At 50.1% G+C, this 19,981-nt stretch overlaps 1 protein-coding gene across 4 annotated transcripts in view; it reads right to left on the bottom strand.

Moving 5' to 3' along the window:
• Positions 1-19,981, bottom strand: part of cacnb4a (calcium channel, voltage-dependent, beta 4a subunit) — a 416,613-nt gene that overhangs the window by 55,546 nt on the left and 341,086 nt on the right. For all 4 annotated transcript variants that reach the window (XM_085986904.1, XM_085986907.1, XM_085986905.1 and 1 more), the window contains 2 exons: positions 9,525-9,583; positions 8,942-9,051 (listed from right to left, as the gene is read on the bottom strand). In XM_085986904.1, the coding sequence (XP_085843030.1) occupies positions 8,942-9,051; positions 9,525-9,583 (169 nt within the window). The remainder of the gene's footprint in view (positions 1-8,941; positions 9,052-9,524; positions 9,584-19,981) is intronic.

Here is a 19,981-nt window from a genome sequence, read left to right as displayed (position 1 = left end):
CCCCCCACACACACACCCCACACACACACCCCACACACACACCCCACACACACACCCCACACACACACCCCACACACACCCCACACACACACACCCCACACACACACCCCACACACACACCCCACACACACACCCCACACACACCCCACACACACACCCCACACACACACCCCACACCCCCCCCACACACACACCCCACACACACACCCCACACATACACCCCACACACACCCCACACACACACCCCACACACACACCCCCCACACACACCCCACACACACCCCACACACACACCCCCCACACACCCCACACACACACCCCACACACACACCCCACACACACTCCCCACACACACACCCCACACACACACCCCACACACACACCCCACACACACCCCACACACACACCCCACACACACACCCCACACACACACCCCACACACACACCCCACACACACACCCCACACACACACCCCACACACACACCCCACACACACACCCCACACACACACCCCACACACACACCCCACACACACCCCACACACACACCCCACACACACCCCACACACACACCCCACACACACACCCCACACACACCCCACACACACACACCCCACACACACTCCCCACACACACACCCCACACACACTCCCCACACACACACCCCACACACACACACCCCACACACACACCCCACACACACACCCCACACACCCCACACACACACCCCACACACACACACCCCACACACACACCCCACACACACACCCCACACACACACCCCACACACACACCCCACACACACACCCCACACACCCCACACACACTCCCCACACACACACCCCACACACCCCACACACACACCCCACACACACACACCCCACACACACACACCCCACACACACTCCCCACACACACACCCCACACACACACCCCACACACCCCACACACACACCCCACACACACACCCCACACACACACCCCACACACACCCCACACACACACCCCACACACACACCCCACACACACCCCACACACACACCCCACACACACACCCCACACACACACCCCACACACACACCCCACACACACCCCACACACACACCCCACACACACACCCCACACACACACCACACACACACACCCCACACACACACCCCACACACACACCCCACACACACACCCCACACACACACCACACACACCCCCCACACACACCCCCCACACACACACCCCACACACACACACCCCACACACACCACACACACACCCCACACACACACTCACACCCCCCCCACACACACCCCACACACACACCCCACACACACCCACCCCACACACACCCACCCCACACACACACCCCACACACACACCCCACACACACACCCCACACACACACCCCACACATACACACCCCACACACACACCCCACACACACACCCCACACATACACACCCCACACACACACCCCACACACACACCCCACACACACACACCCCACACACACACACCACACACACACCCCACACACACACCACACACACACCCCACACACACCCCACACACACAATTCACAATTCAAATCGCTTTATTGGCATGATAAGTTACATCTTATGTTGCCAAAGCATCAAAATACATTTATGGTTTAGCACATAAACGCAGTTCTATTCATACACCACACACACGCCACACACACACCCCACACACACACCCCCCACACACACCCCACACACACACCCCACACACACACCCCACACACACACCCCACACACACACTCCACACACCCCCCACACACACACCCCACACACACACCCCACACACTCCACACACCCCCCACACACACCCCCCACACACACACCCCACACACACACCCCACACACACACTCCACACACACCCCCCACACACACACCCCACACACACACCCCACACACACTCCACACACACACACCCCACACACACCCCACACACACACCCCACACACACCCCACACACACACCCCACACACACACCCCACACACACACCCCACACACACACCCCACACACACACCCCACACACACACCCCACACACACACCCCACACACACCCCACACACACACCCCACACACACACCCCACACACACCCCACACACACACCCCACACACACCCACACACACACCCCACACACACACTCCACACACACACCCCACACACACACCCCACACACACCCCACACACACACACCCCACACACACACACCCCACACACACACCCCACACAAACACCCCACACAAACACCCCACACAAACACCCCACACACACACCCCACACACACACACCACACACACCCCACACACACACCCCACACACACACTCCACACACACACTCCACACACACACCCCACACACACACCCCACACACACACCCCACACACACACACCACACACACACACCACACACACCCCACACACACACCCCACACACACCCCACACACACACCCCACACACACACCCCACACACACACCCCACACACACACACCACACACACACCCCACACACACACACCACACACACACCCCACACACACACCCCACACACACACCCCACACACACACCCCACACACACACCCCACACAAACACCCCACACAAACACCCCACACACACACCCCACACACACACACCACACACACCCCACACACACACACTCCACACACACACCCCACACACACACCCCACACACACACCCCACACAAACACCACACACAAACACCCCACACAAACACCCCACACAAACACCCCACACACACACCCCACACACACACACCACACACACCCCACACACACACTCCACACACACACCCCACACACACACCCCACACACACACCACACACACACACCACACACACACACCCCACACACACACCCCACACAAACACCCCACACAAACACCCCACACACACACTCCACACACACACCCCACACACACACCCCACACACACACCCCACACAAACACCCCACACAAACACCCCACACAAACACCCCACACACACACCCCACACACACCCCACACACACACCCCACACACACACTCCACACACACACTCCACACACACACCCCACACACACACCCCACACACACACACCACACACACACACCACACACACCCCACACACACACCCCACACACACCCCACACACACACACCACACACACACACCACACACACACACCACACACACACACACCACACACACACTCCACACACACACCCCACACACACACCCCACACACACACCCCACACAAACACCCCACACAAACACCCCACACACACACCCCACACACACACCCCACACACACACCCCACACACACACCCCACACACACACACCACACACACACACCACACACACACCCCACACACACCCCACACACACACCCCACACACACACCCCACACACACACCCCACACACACACACCACACACACACCCCACACACACACCCCACACACACACCCCACACACACCCCACACACACCCCACGCACACACCCCACACACACACCCCGCACACACCCCGCACACACCCCGCACACACACCCCACACACACACACCACACACACACACCCCACACACACACACCACACACACACTCCACACACACACCCCACACACACACCCCACACACACACACCCCACACACACACCCCACACACACACACCCCACACACACACCCCACACACACCCCACACACACACCCCACACACACACCCCACACACACACCCCACACACACACCCCACACACACACCCCACACACACACCCCACACACACACCCCACACACACACCCCACACACACACCCCACACACACACCCCACACACACACACCACACACACACCCCACACACACACCCCACACACAAACCCCACACACAAACCCCACACACACACCCCACACACACACTCCACACACACACCCCACACACACACCCCACACACACACCCCACACACACACCCCACACACACACACCCCACACACCCCACACACACCCCACACACACCCCACACACACACCACACACACACACCCCACACACACACCACACACACACCCCACACACACACCCCACACACACACCCCACACACACACCCCACACACACCCCACACACACACCCCACACACACACTCCACACACACACACCCCACACACACACCCCACACACACACCCCACACACACACCCCACACACACACCCCACACACACACCCCACACACACACCCCACACACACACTCCACACACACACACCCCACACACACACCCCACACACACACTCCACACACACACACCCCACACACACACCCCACACACACTCCACACACACACACCCCACACACACACCCCACACACACACACCCCACACACACACCCCACACACACACCCCACACACACACTCCACACACACACACCCCACACACACACCCCACACACACCCCACACACACACCCCACACACACACCCCACACACACACCCCACACACACACTCCACACACACACACCCCACACACACCCCACACACACACCCCACACACACCCACACACACACCCCACACACACACCCCACACAAACACCCCACACACACCCCCCCACACACACACCCCACACACACACCCCACACACACACCCCACACACACCCCACACACACACACACACACCCCACACACACACCCCACACACACACCCCACACACACACACCACACACACACCCCACACACACACCCCACACACACACCCCACACACGCACATACACTAAACACACACACACACCCCCACACACACAACACACACACCACACCACACACACACACAAACACACAACACACACACCACACCCACCCACACACACAACACACACACCACACACACACACACACACACACCACACCACACACACACCACACACACCAAACACACACACACACACACACAAAGAAAAATGACATTTTCCCTGTATTTAAAAAAAAAATCATTTTCAGGATGCGGGGGTCACTGGCAAGGCCGGCATTTATTGCCCATCCCTAGCTGCTCTTCAGAAGGTGGTTGGCTGCCTTTTTCTTGAACCACTGCAGCCTGTGTGATGAAGGTGCTCTCACAATGCTATTCGGTAGGGAGTTCCAGGATTTTGACCCAGGATCTTTAAACACATTGGGGGCAAAATTTGGTTGATTTGCGCCCCCCGTTGGCGCCCTAAGAGCGCTGCGCAAGGCCCCTCCCCTTTAATAAGGGGAGGGAGGCCTGCAGTACCGCGGCACATAGCGCTGCGATATTGGCTCGCAGCGCCCCAAGAGGGACGTGGGGCGCTTCCAATAGTGCCCCTCCTCCCTCTCGGGGCGCTATCTGGGAAAATCGGCCGCAGGGGCTCTAACTTTTTGGGGGCGCTAAAATTAGCGCCCTGGCGAAGGTAGGGGGCGCTACCCAATTTTTACCCCATTGTATTATATTTTGGTGAAAATTTACACATAACATGTCTGCTAAACTGACTTGATACACATTGGTATCAATTTTCCTCTGCTTTGTGGCTAGGGTAGGCCTATTTCCTGGAAACAAGGCCGTGGAAAAGACTTGTTATGCTGGTTCACCGCCCTCTGTGTGTCATGCGCAATTCTGGGGTATCCCGGCGGTGTAGATGGAGAGCTCCTGTCTGAAACAAGACAGTGTATTTAAATCATATGGGAATAATGCAGGGGTTATATCAGAATTCCTGCCACTTCGAAGTGTTTGCTTTTAAGGGCTAGCAAAGATGACCAGTGGTGCAGGAGGCCACCTGGCTACTCCAGCAACTAGAAGTACTCAATGTCAGTGGCCGTTACCTATGCTGCAGGCCTATCAGCAATGGTCGCGCTTCCTTCTCCAGTTTTGGGCGTGTGGTCATTCCAAGGGGCATTCCTGTGCCGGGGGGAAATTTATACCATGCTTTTGGCTACAACCTGGGAAATACCAGGGTTTCAGGTCCATTTGGGTGGACTGCAATTTGGGAGGGTGGGGAACAGCAAAATCATTCTCTTTATGTCCTTTTCAGTAGTGGTACATCAATGTGCCACACAATAGTGTACTGGAAAAATTAAAAGTGCAGTAATGCAGTAAGACATTCAAGAAAATATCTGACGATCATGGGACTGTACTTTGGGGGCTGGGCTGTGCAGTATGGGTCTGACCATATCAAATATTTCCCTCCATGAATTCCAGGTATAATTACTGTCCCCCTTTAGTGGTCAGCCAAAGGCGTCACTTAACTGAGGCGAGTCTGTCGAGGAACTCAAAGTTCTACTTTGCAATCAAGTAGTTGACTTGTAGAGCTACAGAATACCCATGTATTACAGGGAGGATTATCTAATACTGCTCAACATTCATTATCAGTGACAATATTCTGAGGGTTTATAAATATGAATGAATCATTTAAAAAAAAAATCAATTTGCTCTTGGTGTAGGCAATGTATACCTGAAGGGCAGGCACAGTGAGGAAAATAAATCAAAATTAAATTAAAAAATCGATCCCAAAAGTAGAATGAAAGAGCATTTCAACATCTTCTTCCCTACATCCTGCTCTGTGTTATGCTCTGCAGCGGTTGGTTGGATTAATGTGGAGAGACTGGAAGCATGTTCCGTAATGGGACGGGAGCTGGGTGTTTTCATCCAGGCAAAAAACTTATCTTTGTACTTAAAATCCAGTTAGCAAGAGCAATTATGACCAATCGTTTGTGTGGTTTGACTGTCAACATCAAGCACAGGTACTTTTTGATGGCTGGATTAAGTATTAGGAATGCTGTATTAAATGGTACCGTGATGCTGTTGCCCGCAGGTGTTCTGTATGACAGCAGGACTGCAGCTGTGTCTGAGGTCTACAACCTGTCATCTACCTCAGAAACATTCTCCCACAGATTCTCTTAGTCTTGTGTACCCCACCAAAATGCAGCTCCAATACTACGCTAGACACTGATTAGTACTTCATTTCCACCGCTCCGTTAGTGCGTTCAAACCCGATCCTGGGCAGACGATCAATATGCTGCTTCATAAATACTGAAATGGCAGCAGGAAGTGCTGGCAATAAAGAGCAAGGCAGTCAGCGCCTCATACAGACAAAAGAGAGCTGAATGTTTTGGCTGAAATCAGAACTGCGTTCTGATGAACGATGCCATCCGAAATGTTTCAGGCACCAACATTTCTGCTTTAATTTCCGTATTCCTGCATTTGTGGGTATTTTATCTCATGAATAGTGAATGTTGCCATTCTTTTAACACGAAAAGACAAACGGGAATGGAATGGGAAATTTTTTTGAAAGATATAATTGAGTAAAATTGAAAAGTTGTTGTACAGGAAACTCTTTTTTATCCGGCACCGACAGGACCGGCGTGGTGCCGGTTGATCAAAAAGTCCGGATTACAGAGAGGTATACTTACCAAGGTACGAGAGCCCCGTACACGGCCACAGGTGCAGGAGCCCCGGTTACACGGCACTTGTGCAGGAGCCACGGTTATACAGCCACAGATCCAGGAGTCCCTGTTGCACGGCCACAGGTGCAGGAGCCCCGGTTACACGGCCACAGGTGCAGGAACCCCGGTTACACGGCCACAGATCCAGGAGTCCCGGTTACACAGCCACAGATCCAGGAGTCCCGGTTACACAGCACTTGTGCAGGAGTCCCGGTTACACGGCCACAGATCCAGGAGTCCCGGTTACACGGCACTTGTGCAGGAACCCCGGTTACACGGCCACAGATCCAGGAGTCCCTGTTACACGGCACTTATGCAGGAGTTCCGGTTGCACGGCCACAAATCCAGGAGTCACTGTTGCACGGCCACAGGTGCAGGAACCCCGGTTACACGGCCACAGATCCAGGAACCCCAGTTGCACGGCCACAGGTGCAGGAACCCCGGTTACATGGCCACAGATCCAGGAACCCCGGTTACACGGCCACTAATATATAGTAAAATTACCTGAACCTACGCTGGAATTTTGCTGGTTAAAAGGGAGTTTCCTGTATTATGCAAAAATCTGCTTAAGTTGTTGGGCCAGTAATTCCTGTCCCAACGTGTGAGTTCGGACGGGGTACTCATGCGTGGGCCCGGAGGAATTGCCGGTTTTCAGCATGTACAGCGCATGTGGGGAAAACCGGCATTTCCTCTCCTCTGACCCAAGGGGTTAAGAGGCGGAACACGTACGACGTATCAGGCAGCGCATGCGCACTGAACTTCCCTTTTTTTTATTAGAGTTGCCCGTGGGGAAAAGACTCCAGTTTTTACGTGTGGAAAAAGCAGCCGTAAGTACTTACTTTTAACAGGTAAGTGGTCTATTAAGTTAAATTAGAAAATTTTTCCACAGGTTCTTTTTTTTTGAAGACTTTACAGTAAGGTAAGTGTATTTTTAGCCCCGATTTTTTATATAATAATAATTTTCAAAATTTAAAATTATTGTTTAAAATAGTTTTTTACAGTTATTTATAGTTTATTTAAGTAGTGTGATGTTTTTTTAAATTTTCTTTCAAGTTTAAGTAGTGTTTTGGGGCCAGGAGTTTTCATGAGTTTGACAGCTCTTACTATCAAACTCATGAATGAACTTTTGCAACCTCCCATTGGTTGCCCAGTGCTCACGTGATCCCAGCCAGCTCATCGCACTAAGTACACCGCTGGGTCACGCACGCACAGCGCGGCAGGACCTGAAGCGGGCCAGTGAGAGGAAATGCAATGCGGGCCAGGATTGAAATGTCAACGCGCCGGGTAAGTGCACATTGGGGGCTTGCACGCGCGGCAAGCCCCCGAACCTCATTTCTGGCCTGTTATGTTTCATGATGCGATTGCCCAGAGAATTTGAGACCGCATAGAAATTAATGTCCAGATTGAAATAACATTGAAAATTAACTTCGCTGCACAAAAAACAAGTCTGAGTCATACCTATACTGGAGCGTGTGTTGGAACGCTCCATTATTGTCCTCTTGCTGGGATTATTTAGGACTGAACGCTTGGCCAGGGATATGTCCGCTGTCACCCGTGTAATTGATATCCTGTAACAAAAAGCAAGCAAGCAATACTTGTTCAGTCAGGCGGTTTTGCTAATTGTGGTCATTGGTTGTCACAGGTATTTAATTTACCTGTCAGTTCTCTGACACAAAAAACACCAAGTTAGAATGGCCTAAAGCATAGAGCATATTCTACTCAGGTGAAGGGCCCTATCTGAAATGTTAACCTCTTGTTCTCTTTCAGATGCCTACCGATCAGCTATGCGTTTTTATTTCTGATTTCCAGTTGCCAGTTTTTCTTCAATTTTTTTTGTTTGCAAAATATTGTGCATTAAGAAAGAGTTTTACAGTTGCACGGAATTCTCTAACTCTACTCTGTAAAATGCTTTATTTAGAAATAAATAAAATCTTCTTGTTGACGTTGTGCAATGTGATTTTAAAACCTGCCTGTTGACGATGCAAACTTAGTCAAAAGAAGACAGGGCTGGAAGAGAAATGTGGGAAAGGATTCTGCTCACCTTCCATCAAACCGGTGCTTTAGGAAGTCAAAGAGAGCTTTCTGCATCATGTCTGTTACCTGTACAGGAGGAAGGGATGGAAAGGGAAGAACTGATGTTGAACAGAGAAAGAGAGAATCGCAGAAGATGAAAGTAATTATAGAGAATTCGTATAGATCTGTTCACACCTGTCCTAAAACAGAACTAACATGGTCGCAACAAAGGAAGTTCATGTAGAAATAGGAGCTGAATTAGTAAAACATATTTTGAATACCTCCTGTCTGTAACTACAAACAGCATTTTTACTCCCTATGGATGAAGCTAAATTGACCTTTTTGGTTTGTTTCATCTATTCAAACAGGCTAAATGTAGAATTTCTGCCGCTGTTTAGTGGTTAGCACTGTTGCCTCACAGCGCCAGGGACCCAGGTTCGAATCTGGCCTCGGGTGACTGTCTGTGTGGAGTTTGCACATTCTCCCCGTGTTTGCGTGGGTTTCCTCCGGGTGCTCCGGTTTCCTCCCACAGTCCAAAGATGTGCGGGTTAGGCTGATTGGCTATGATAAATTGACCCTTAGTGTTAGGGGGATTAAATACGTGGGGTTACGGGGATAGGGTGGGATATGTGTTGGTGTAGGGGTTACGGGGATCGGGTGGGATATGTGTCGGTGCAGGCTCGATGGGCCGAATGGCCTCTATCTGCACTGTGGGGTTTCTGTGATTCTGTGATTCTGTGTTTGTGGGTTCCAACTACTGGTTCCGTGGTGGCAAAATTCTGGGCACCACCAGCACACGTGGCTCCTGTCCTCACTTTACAATTTAAACTCTACGGAAAAACCTTTTCTTTGGATCTCATAAAAAATAAGCTCAAAAAATGTGCGAAAAGTGATCTATTTTTAAATCTACACATGTACAGCTTTTAAAACTCTTTTTTTCCTTACTGTTCATGTGGTCAATTTAAGATTAAAACTGCTGAGAGACTGGCAATGGGCTGGGGGTGGTCGTTTTTCTTTACTCTGTCAAGACCGTCTCCTCTATTAATGAAGCCACCTATCAGTCTAAATGAGGCACAACTTTCACAACTGGAAGGAGCCCTTCCAAAGGCTTAGCTCTGGGGGCACCAGGTCTGAGAACTGTGGTAATGAGCGTTCAAAATGCACAGCGGATGTGGTAGATACTATGTACTTGCATAGTATTACATAGTATTTACAGCACAGAAACAGGCCATTCGACCCAACAGGTCCATGCCGGTGTTTATGCTCCACACGAGCCTCCTCCCACCCTTCTTCATATCCTTCTATTCCTTACTCCCTCATCACAGAATCACAGAAACCCCACAGTGCAGATAGAGGCCATTTCGGCCCATCAAGCCTGCACCGACACATATCCCACCCTATCCCCGTAACCCCACATCTTTAATCCCCCTAACATTAAGGGTCAATTTATCATAGCCAATCAACCTAACCCGCACATCTTTGGACTGTGGGAGGAAACCGGAGCACCCGGAGGAAACCCACGCAAACACGGGGAGAATGTGCAAACTCCACACAGACAGTCGCCCGAGGCTGGATTCGAACCCGGGTCCCTGGCGCTGTGAGGCAACAGTGCTAACCACTATGCCACCGTGCTGCTCCTTGTCTCTATCTAGCTTCCCCTTAAATGCATCTATGCCATTCGCCTCAACTACCCTTTGTGGTAGCGAGTTCCACATTCTAATCACTCTCTGGGTAAAGAAGTTTCTCCTGAATTCCCTATTTAGTGACTATCTTATAGAACTAGGGGCCCCTACTTCAACCAACTCACAACATTGCTCCATTTATATTAATGAATGAATCCTGGGTCGGGAGCAATAGGGTAAACTACTCCCCTAAGTGCTCTTAGCCTTCTATTAGACCAGTTGTACTCTTGTGCAACAGTTTCCTCGCACCTACTTGGCCAGTGAATGGAGATTAGTTTAAAAAGCCCCTTGTACATGAATGGGCTATGGTGTATAGGTTATGTGCAAGTGGGATTTCTTTGAGCTTTTGTTGATGTCAGATTTTTTGCCCACTCTGTGTAAGGGTTAAAGTAGATCAAATAAATCACTGTTCAGGTAATACAGGGCAGCAGGAGCGGTGGCCTTTTAAAATAATTATGCAGGATTCAAGAGTGGACCCAGGAGGGAATCAAGGGATATGGGGATAGGGCAGGAGTTGAGGTAGGAGATCAGCCATGATCTTATTGAATGGCGGAGCAGGCTCGAAGGGCTGGATGGCCTATTTCTGCTCCTATTTCTTATGTTCTTATTCATTACCAACCAAAAGCTTCAAATTGCACCTCAAAGTCTGGAGGTGCAATCTCAGACTGAGGTCTAAAATGAGTCTGGTTTTGTGACATTAACTGTTCCAAAAACACATTAGATTCAACTTGAAATGAGCTGTAAGGGTCAGGTCACCGTAACTTGTGTTAAATGTCAATAACATAGTAAAGCATTAAAGGGTCAGTATGCCCTGAAGGCACATTTACAATTGAGTTCTGTTCAAACTGTCACTTACAATTACCAGCGAAATGTGAATCTGATTGATATCCCGAAGTAGCCCAAACTGAGACCTTTACACATAAATCTACAATTAGTGGACTTAAGCTCAGTTCAGATTATTTTGGGTTCTAAGTTGACTGTATGTTTTTTTAAAAAAACAGAGCAGACATGCAGATTAATCTTACTCACAGTGTGTTATGTTCTTATTGAAGAAGCACGCTCAGGGATTCTTCAGGACGTTGTCCCACAGTGATGGGGCACAGATATACATCTCTGAAACCTTGTACAGGTAGACTATCCTTTATCCGAACTTCCGAAAACCGAAACCCTCTAAAAACCGAAAGTTTTTTCGTTTAGCGTAAGTCATGCGCACGACATGACCAGAGTGGCGCACGACTTACGCTGAGCAGGGCAGATGGTCACTGAGTTCCCTCCTGGGTAGGAGATTGCAGGCCGAGCCGGGCAGTGTGAAGGAGGTACCGGGAGAGTGAACCCAACAATACAGCGGCCCGTCTTATAGCTGCAGCGGCCTGTCCGATATTCTTTTCTCCCCCCCCGACCCCCCGCCGACCCCCATCCTTTCGGATAAGGGATAGTGTACCAGCCTTTATCCGCACTTCCGAAAACAGAAAACCTTTGAAAACCGAAAGTGGTGGCTTACCGGGTGCTGCCCCGTAATACCTTCTGAAATCCGAAATTTTCCGAAAACCGAAACACGGCTGGTCCCAAGGTTTTCGGATAAAGGATAGTCTACCTGTATTGTGAGTTGCAGACTTCGTGGTGCAGTGGACGATTACTGAGTGGCTCTTCCGCTTGTGCTATGCATGCTGGAAAAGCCATCCCCTCCCGTCTATATAGCTTTTCATTACTTTTTATCACTGGCAAGCCAAAGCACTAAAGGGAAAATATCTGTTTTGGTGCTCCCCGCATACCTAGGAGTACATTAAAAAAAAAAATTGTTTATGGGATGTGGGCGTCGCTGGCAAGGCCAGCATTTATTGCCCATCCCTCATTGCCTTTGAGAAGGTGGTGGTGCACAGCCTTCTTGAATCGCTGCAGTCCGTGTGGTGAGGGTAATCCCACAGTGCTGTTCGGTAGAGTGTTCCGGGATTTTGACCCAACGACGATGAAGGATCGGCAATATACTTCTAAGTCAGGATGATGTGTGACTTGGAGGGGAACTTGGAGATGGTGGTGTTCCCATGCGCCTGCTGCCCTTGTCCTTCTAGGTGGAAGAGGTTGCGGGTTTGGGAGGTGCTGCCGAAGATGCCTTGGCGAGTTGCTGCAGTGCATCTTGTAGATGGTACACACTGCAGCCACGGTGCGCCGGTGGTGGAGGGAGTGAATGTTTAAGGTGGTGGATGGGGTGCCAATCAAGTGAGCTGCTTTGTCCTGGATGGTGTCGAGCTTCTTGAGTGTTGTTGGAGCTGCACTCATCCAGGCAATTGGGAGATCGCACACCTCAAGTCCATTACTGACAGAAAATCATGGGCTGGGAGAGCACAATATCTCAATATGTGCTTCTGGCATGCGCTGGGAGCACTGAAGTGGAAAATCTTCCCTTAATCCAATCTCCAGTAACACTCGAGTCGGCTGAGCATTGAATGGAGACCAAGAGACAAGGATCAGCAAGTGTCTGAGGCCATAACCGAGGGAGAGGTAGGCCACGAGTGCAGAGGAACAAAATGTTCCTCTTCCATTGTCCTCTTGTCAGGGCAGGTAGTGGCCAGTCAGTCACCGTACTTAAGTGTTATGCTGGAGGCATTGAAATTAAGGTAGGTAGCTCAAAAAAGGAATTTATATAATTTTAATGCTTGGGGCTTGAGAGCTGTGTAAGGGAGGGAGTCTAATCTTTGGCAATATCAGGCCGATTATCATTCCCTGTTCCCATCAGATTTAACTGTGGACGGGTGTCTACAGCTGAAGTTTCATGATGTAAAGATGAACATATGTCTCGTTTCATTTGAATAATTGGTGTGTAATTTCAATGACCTACTTCATATATAAAGTATGTAAATGTGACCTGTTGTACTCTGAGCATTGTAACCTAGTTAGGTTTGAAGCTTGAAGCAGATGGAGTCACAACCTCTTCGAGCATGGCAGAGCATCTCCTATTTTGTTTTCCACTCGAATGAAATGTTCTGTCCGCTAGGCTTTAATTAGGGCTTCAGCTGGAGATTATTATTCAATAGATGGGATCCACAGGACATGTTAGGGGAGAGTACTTCACATTAACAGTGCTACCATCTACAATACTATTCTCACATAAGGAGCTCTTTCAGTCTAGTAGTTGCAGTGCTGGATTCTAGTGTCTGGGTTCTACTTCAACTGAGCTGTCAGGATTGGGACCAATTTCGGCAGAACTGGAAAGGGTCAATTCATTCAGCACCTTGCTGGGGCTCGCCCAATGGCTCATTGAGTAGCTGACTTGAGCAGCCCAGGTTCAATTCCTCTGCGCTGAGTTAGATGATCTCAGAAGGGGGAGCAATAATTAGCCACAATGGGGTTAATTTCAAATTTTGGGCAATAGTGTAAAACGGGAGATACTGGATCAGTTGCTCATTATACATCTCTCCCGGTTTTCCTATCCATTGATGTATAACAGGCGGCTGATCCGACATCTCCCATTTTACACTATCGCCCAAAGTCAAAGTTACCCCCAATGGGTTTGAGTAAGCGAAGGAAATAAATCAGCCAGGGATCCCACTCCTGAACACTATCCAGTGACCCATGATGGAAGTTTTGAGATCATCTAACTCAGCGCAGAGGAATTGAACCTGAGCTGCTCAAGTCGGCTACTCAACGAGCCATTGGGAGAGCCCCAGCAAGGTGCTGAATGAATTGACCCTTTCCAGAACTGCTGAAATTGGTCCCAATCCTGACACACATCAAGACCAAAGCTGACAGAATTGGGCTCAGGTGTGATACCACCTCCATGGCCAAACAGTCTGCTGACATTCTCTGCCATTATGAATACTGGCCATTTCAACAAGGTACATGGGGCACCTGACAACTGTACAACTGTACCTGAATAAAGAGCCAATGCTTTCGGGGGGGGAAGGAGCAAATTAATGAGCAAAAACATTTTGAAAAATCACCTTGAAAAATTCACCTCAGGGTATGGAAATCTGTGTTACTCATTCCTCCCTGCTGTGAGAGGCCAGGTGAAAACAAGAGACATTGGGTTGAAATTGTTCTCAGCGACGTTTATAATGGCCAAATTACCACATTGGTGTGAATTTGTTCTTTTTAACACATTCATTAAACTGTTTAGTTTAAATGGGGGTCACAGATGCTTTAAAGTAGTGCACTGTGGAATCTCATGCGAACAATTTCACCCCTCAGTTAGGGAAACTAGATGGTGTATATATTTGCCATAAGCAGGATTTCCAGGGAAGTTATGGCAGCAGAGTTTAAGCAGGTTCAAGGAAATTCCTGGCCTATATCTTTGTGTGGTTTCATGGTCTGGATATAAAGAGCGGGACACAGCGGCTGAGAGGAGCGGGAGAATCTGCTGAGAGGAGCGGATATAAAGCGCGGACACAGCGGAGCTGAGCGGCGATTTTAAAAAAAGGAGTGATGTCACAGGACAGCAGGTAGGTGAGTGGTGGGTGAGTAGTACAGTAAGAGCTGGGGAACAATAACTATTAAATTATTAAGTATTAACTTAAATAGATAAACTAAATAATTAATATAACTAAATAATTATTTGATTATAAACTTTTACTAACTAAGGCTATGTGACGGGACTGTAGCATGTGGGAGTTTATGGACAGCGAGACTGTGCCGGATTCCCACATTTGCAGGAAATGTCTCTGCCTTCAGTCACTCCGGCTCAGAGTCACTGAGCTGGAGTACGAGTTAGAGACACTCCCAAACATAAGGAACAGGGAGGAATTTCTGGCTAGTTTTATCCAGAATACAGTCACACCCCAGAGGAAAGATCAGGTTCAGGAAAGGGAGGATGTGACTGTTAGGGAGCCGGGTAGCGGAGAATTAGGAGAGGTTGAGAAGGTGGTCCCACAGACACTGGTCCTGTCCAACAGGTATGATGTACTCGCTGCATGTGAGGACAAGGAGAAAGGCTGTGGGGAGGACAGCCATAATGCAGACCAAGGCACCGTGGCTCAGAAGGCTGTCCAAGGGGGCAGCGGCGGGGGGGGGGAGAGAGCAGAATACAAATGTGGTAATGATAGGGGATTCTATAATTAGGGGGATAGAGAGTGTCCTCTGCAGCCAAGAATGAGAATCCCGAAGGGTGTGCTGCCTACCCAGTGACAGAGTAAGGGATATTTCGTGGCGGCTGGAGAGGAATTTGGAATGGGAGGGGGTAAATCCAGTTGTGGTCCATGTCGGAACAAACAACTTAGGTAAGAACAGGGAGGAGATGCTGCTGAGGGAGTATCAGGAGTTAGGAGCTAAATTAAAAAGCAGGACCTCGAGGGTAATAATCTCTGGATTATTGCCAGAGCTACGTGCAAATTGGCATAGAAACAGTCAGATCAGGAGAATTAACACGATAGCAAAATACTGCAGATGCTGGAAATCCGAAATAACAACAGAAAATGCTGGAAAAACTCAGCAGGCCAGGCAACATCCGTGGAGAGAAAATAGAGTCAACGTTTCGGGTCAAACCCTTTGTCAAGACTGAAGGCCAGGCTGGGAGAGAACAAAAGAGAAGTGAAGAGACATTAAGAGGTATTCAAAACGAGACGAGATGGTGATAGGACTAGTGGAGACAAAAGACGGCTCTAGATTAGGTGTGAAATGCGCTGGCAGAATGGGAGACAGCTGCCATGTGGGAGAGAGAAAAAAGGAGGGGGGAAAGGGCCAAAACAAAGGTGTGGATAAAAAATAAGTAAAAATGTAATGGGGGCCGAGGTTATGATCTGAAATTGTTGAACTCGATATTGAGTCCGGAAGGCTGTAAAGTGCCTAATCGGAAGATGAGGTGCTGTTCCTCGAGTTTACGCTGAGCTTCCGTGGAACAATGCAAGAGGCCGAGTACAGTGAGGTCTGAGTGGGAATGGGGCGGTGAATTAAAATGACAGGCGACCGGAAGCTCGGGATCATCCTTACAGGAGAATTAACACGTGGCTAAAGGGCTGGTGTGGGAAGTATGGTGGGAAGCTGGTATGGGACACTGGCACCAGTACTGGGACAGAAATGAGCTGTACCGATGGGACAGGCTCCACCTGAACCGGGATGAGACCCGGGACATCGGCTTTAAACTAGTAAGATGGGGGAGGGATCTACAAGAAATGAAACAAGCCTAAATATAAACAAAACAGGAAAGAAGAGCATAGGAAAGAGTAAAGTAAGGGAGGACATTGATGGCTCGGGAATAAATAGAGTTATAGAACAGGAGTTTAAAAAGGTGGTTAAAAATAAAGTGAGAGGAACTGCTATTAAAAATTAGTTAAACTGTTTGTACAGCAATGCACACAGTGTCTGTAATAAAACAGGGGAGTTCGAGGCCATCATGCGGTGCGAGGAACCGGACATAGTAGGGATTACTGAGACATGGGGGGTGATTTTCTCACTGGAGGCGGGTTTCATCTTGGGTGTGTCTGAAACCCGCCTCCACTGATAGTTTTCAAAAAATTGAGATTTTCCCATGATTGTCCACTTGATTTCAGAGGTGTGGGATGCCCTCGCTCAATTAATGTTTTGGGACTGAAACTCGCCTCTGTTGACAGCACTTTTCCAGTCTGATTTTATGGCTTCTTGCTCCCTGGGCTCATTCCACAGCATTTCTGCTTCTCCTGCACCACCTCCAACACCTTTTGAGATACCTATCTCCAATTCCAAGGCAAGGGCCTACCCGAGGCTCTCGGGTGAGGTGCTGCAAATGTTGTTTGAGGGGGTGAGAACTAGCATGGAGGTGCTCTTCCACTCATCCTGGAGGAAGAGGCCTGCCAAAGAAACCAAGGCTGTGTGGGTACAGCTGGCAAGGGATATAAGCTCCAGATCTGTGTGTAGATTTGGAGACTGTTTCTGTGTATTGATGAAAGGCCATCCCTGTTGGAAAGCATTAACATGATTTGATGCCAAGATGTTGGCATTATGCCATCTGTTACTTAGCCTTAGGCAGCTCCACATTGCGGGCAGTGACACACTTGCGTTGTCTGGTTGGTGGCCTGACTGAAAGGAGGCCAGAGAGTCATGCCCATTGGCAATGAAGTCCTAGCATGGAGCCAAGGACATGTGCCAACTTGGCCAACCTATACAAATCTGGCCATGATAAGTTCATCCCTTGCATCCCGGGCAGCCATGTGCTCGTGTGCTGCCACTGCCGCTGGTCAAAACACCGGCGCTCTGACTCCCCTCTGCTCCTCCTCCTCCTGCTGCTCCTCCTCCTGTTCCTCCTCCTCCAGATCCTCCTCCTCCAGATCCTCAGCTTCCTCCTCCTCCTCATCCTCATCCTCATCTGAGGAGGGCTGGAACTGAGCCGCTTGCTCATCAGGAAGCTGCAAGCCACGACGCTGTGCGATGTTGTGCAGTGTACAGCAGACCACGACCATTCTGGAGACCCTGTGCGGTGTATACTGCAGGGCTCCACCTGATCGGTCAAGGCAACGGAAGCGCATCTTCAACAACCCAATGGTTTGCTCTATGATGGACCTGGTCGAAGTGTGGCTGGCGTTGTAGCCCTCTTCAGCCTCGTTAGTTGGCCTCCTGATCGGCATCATTAGCCACTTCTTCAGGGGATAGCCTTTGTCACCAAGGAGCCGTCTATTAAGTTGGTTTGGTGGATTGAAAAGCGGAGGAACACGACAGTGCCGCAGGATGAAAGAGTCATGGCAACTGCCAGGGTACATGGCGCAAACATGCAAGAACTCCTTGTGGTTACACACCAGCTGTACGTTGAGGGAGTGGAAGCCCTTTCGGTTGACAAAGATAGCTGGGTTGTGATGGGGCGCCTTAAGGGCCACATGTGTGCAGTGTATGACGCCCTGCACCATTGGCATGCCTGCCATATTTGCGAATCCAACCGAACGGGCGGTTATACTGGCTTGATTCCTTGTGAATTGGATGTAATTGTGGGACTTAGCAAAAAGGGCATTGGTAACATAGAAACATAGAAGATAGGAGCAGGAGTAGGCCATTCGGCCCTTCGAGCCTGCTCCGCCATTCAATGAGATCATGGCTGATCATCCAAATTCAGTACCCTGTCCCTGCCTTCTCCCCAAATCCCTTGATCCCTTTAGCCTCAAGAAATATATCCAACTCCTTCTTGAATATATTTAATGAACTGGCCTCCACCGCCCTCTGTGGTAGAGAATTACACAGGTTCACCACTCTCTGGGTGAAGAAATTCCTCCTCATTTCAGTCCCAAATGGCTTACCCCTTATCCTTAGACTATGACCCCTGGTTCTGGTCTCCCCGGCCATCCGAAACATCCTTCTTGCATCTAGTCTGTCCAGGCCTGACAGAATTTTATAGGTTTCGATGAGATCCCCTCTCAATCTGGGTGATGCACCTGTGGGCGGCTGACTGGGAGATGCCGCTGATGTCTGCTGATGATCCCTGGAAGGAACCTGAGGCAAAGATGTTGAGTGCGGTGGTGACTTTGACAGGCACTGGTAAGGGGTGTCCACCCGTTCCTCTGGGCACCAGGTCTTGCTGCAGCAGGCCGCAGATTTCTTGGACAACCTCTCGCGAAAGTCTCAGCCTCCTTTGGCACTGCTGCTCACTCATGTTGAGGTAGCTCATCCTTTGTCTGTAAACCCTCTGTGGGGGGTATCTCCTGCGGCGAGGTGCCTCGATGCACTGACGCCTTCTGCCCTGTGCAGCATCAGGTGGCTGAGCAGGAGATTGGGGCTCCTGCTGATGTTGCTGCTGAGCTGCCTGGTTCTGCTGCTGCCGTGGATGGTCCTCATCCTCATCTGAGGTCCAAGGTGAAAGGAAATGAATGTTTCCCATTCTGCTTCCAGATAACTCCTCTGGGGAAGCGCTCAT

This window comes from Somniosus microcephalus, chromosome 4, assembly GCF_052327205.1.
Source record: "Somniosus microcephalus isolate GS21.2 chromosome 4, FLI_Smic_1.0, whole genome shotgun sequence".
NCBI classification, from domain to species: domain Eukaryota; kingdom Metazoa; phylum Chordata; class Chondrichthyes; order Squaliformes; family Somniosidae; genus Somniosus; species Somniosus microcephalus.
Note: the sequence above shows the minus strand (reverse complement) of the source record. Positions and strands in the feature narration are given on the sequence as shown.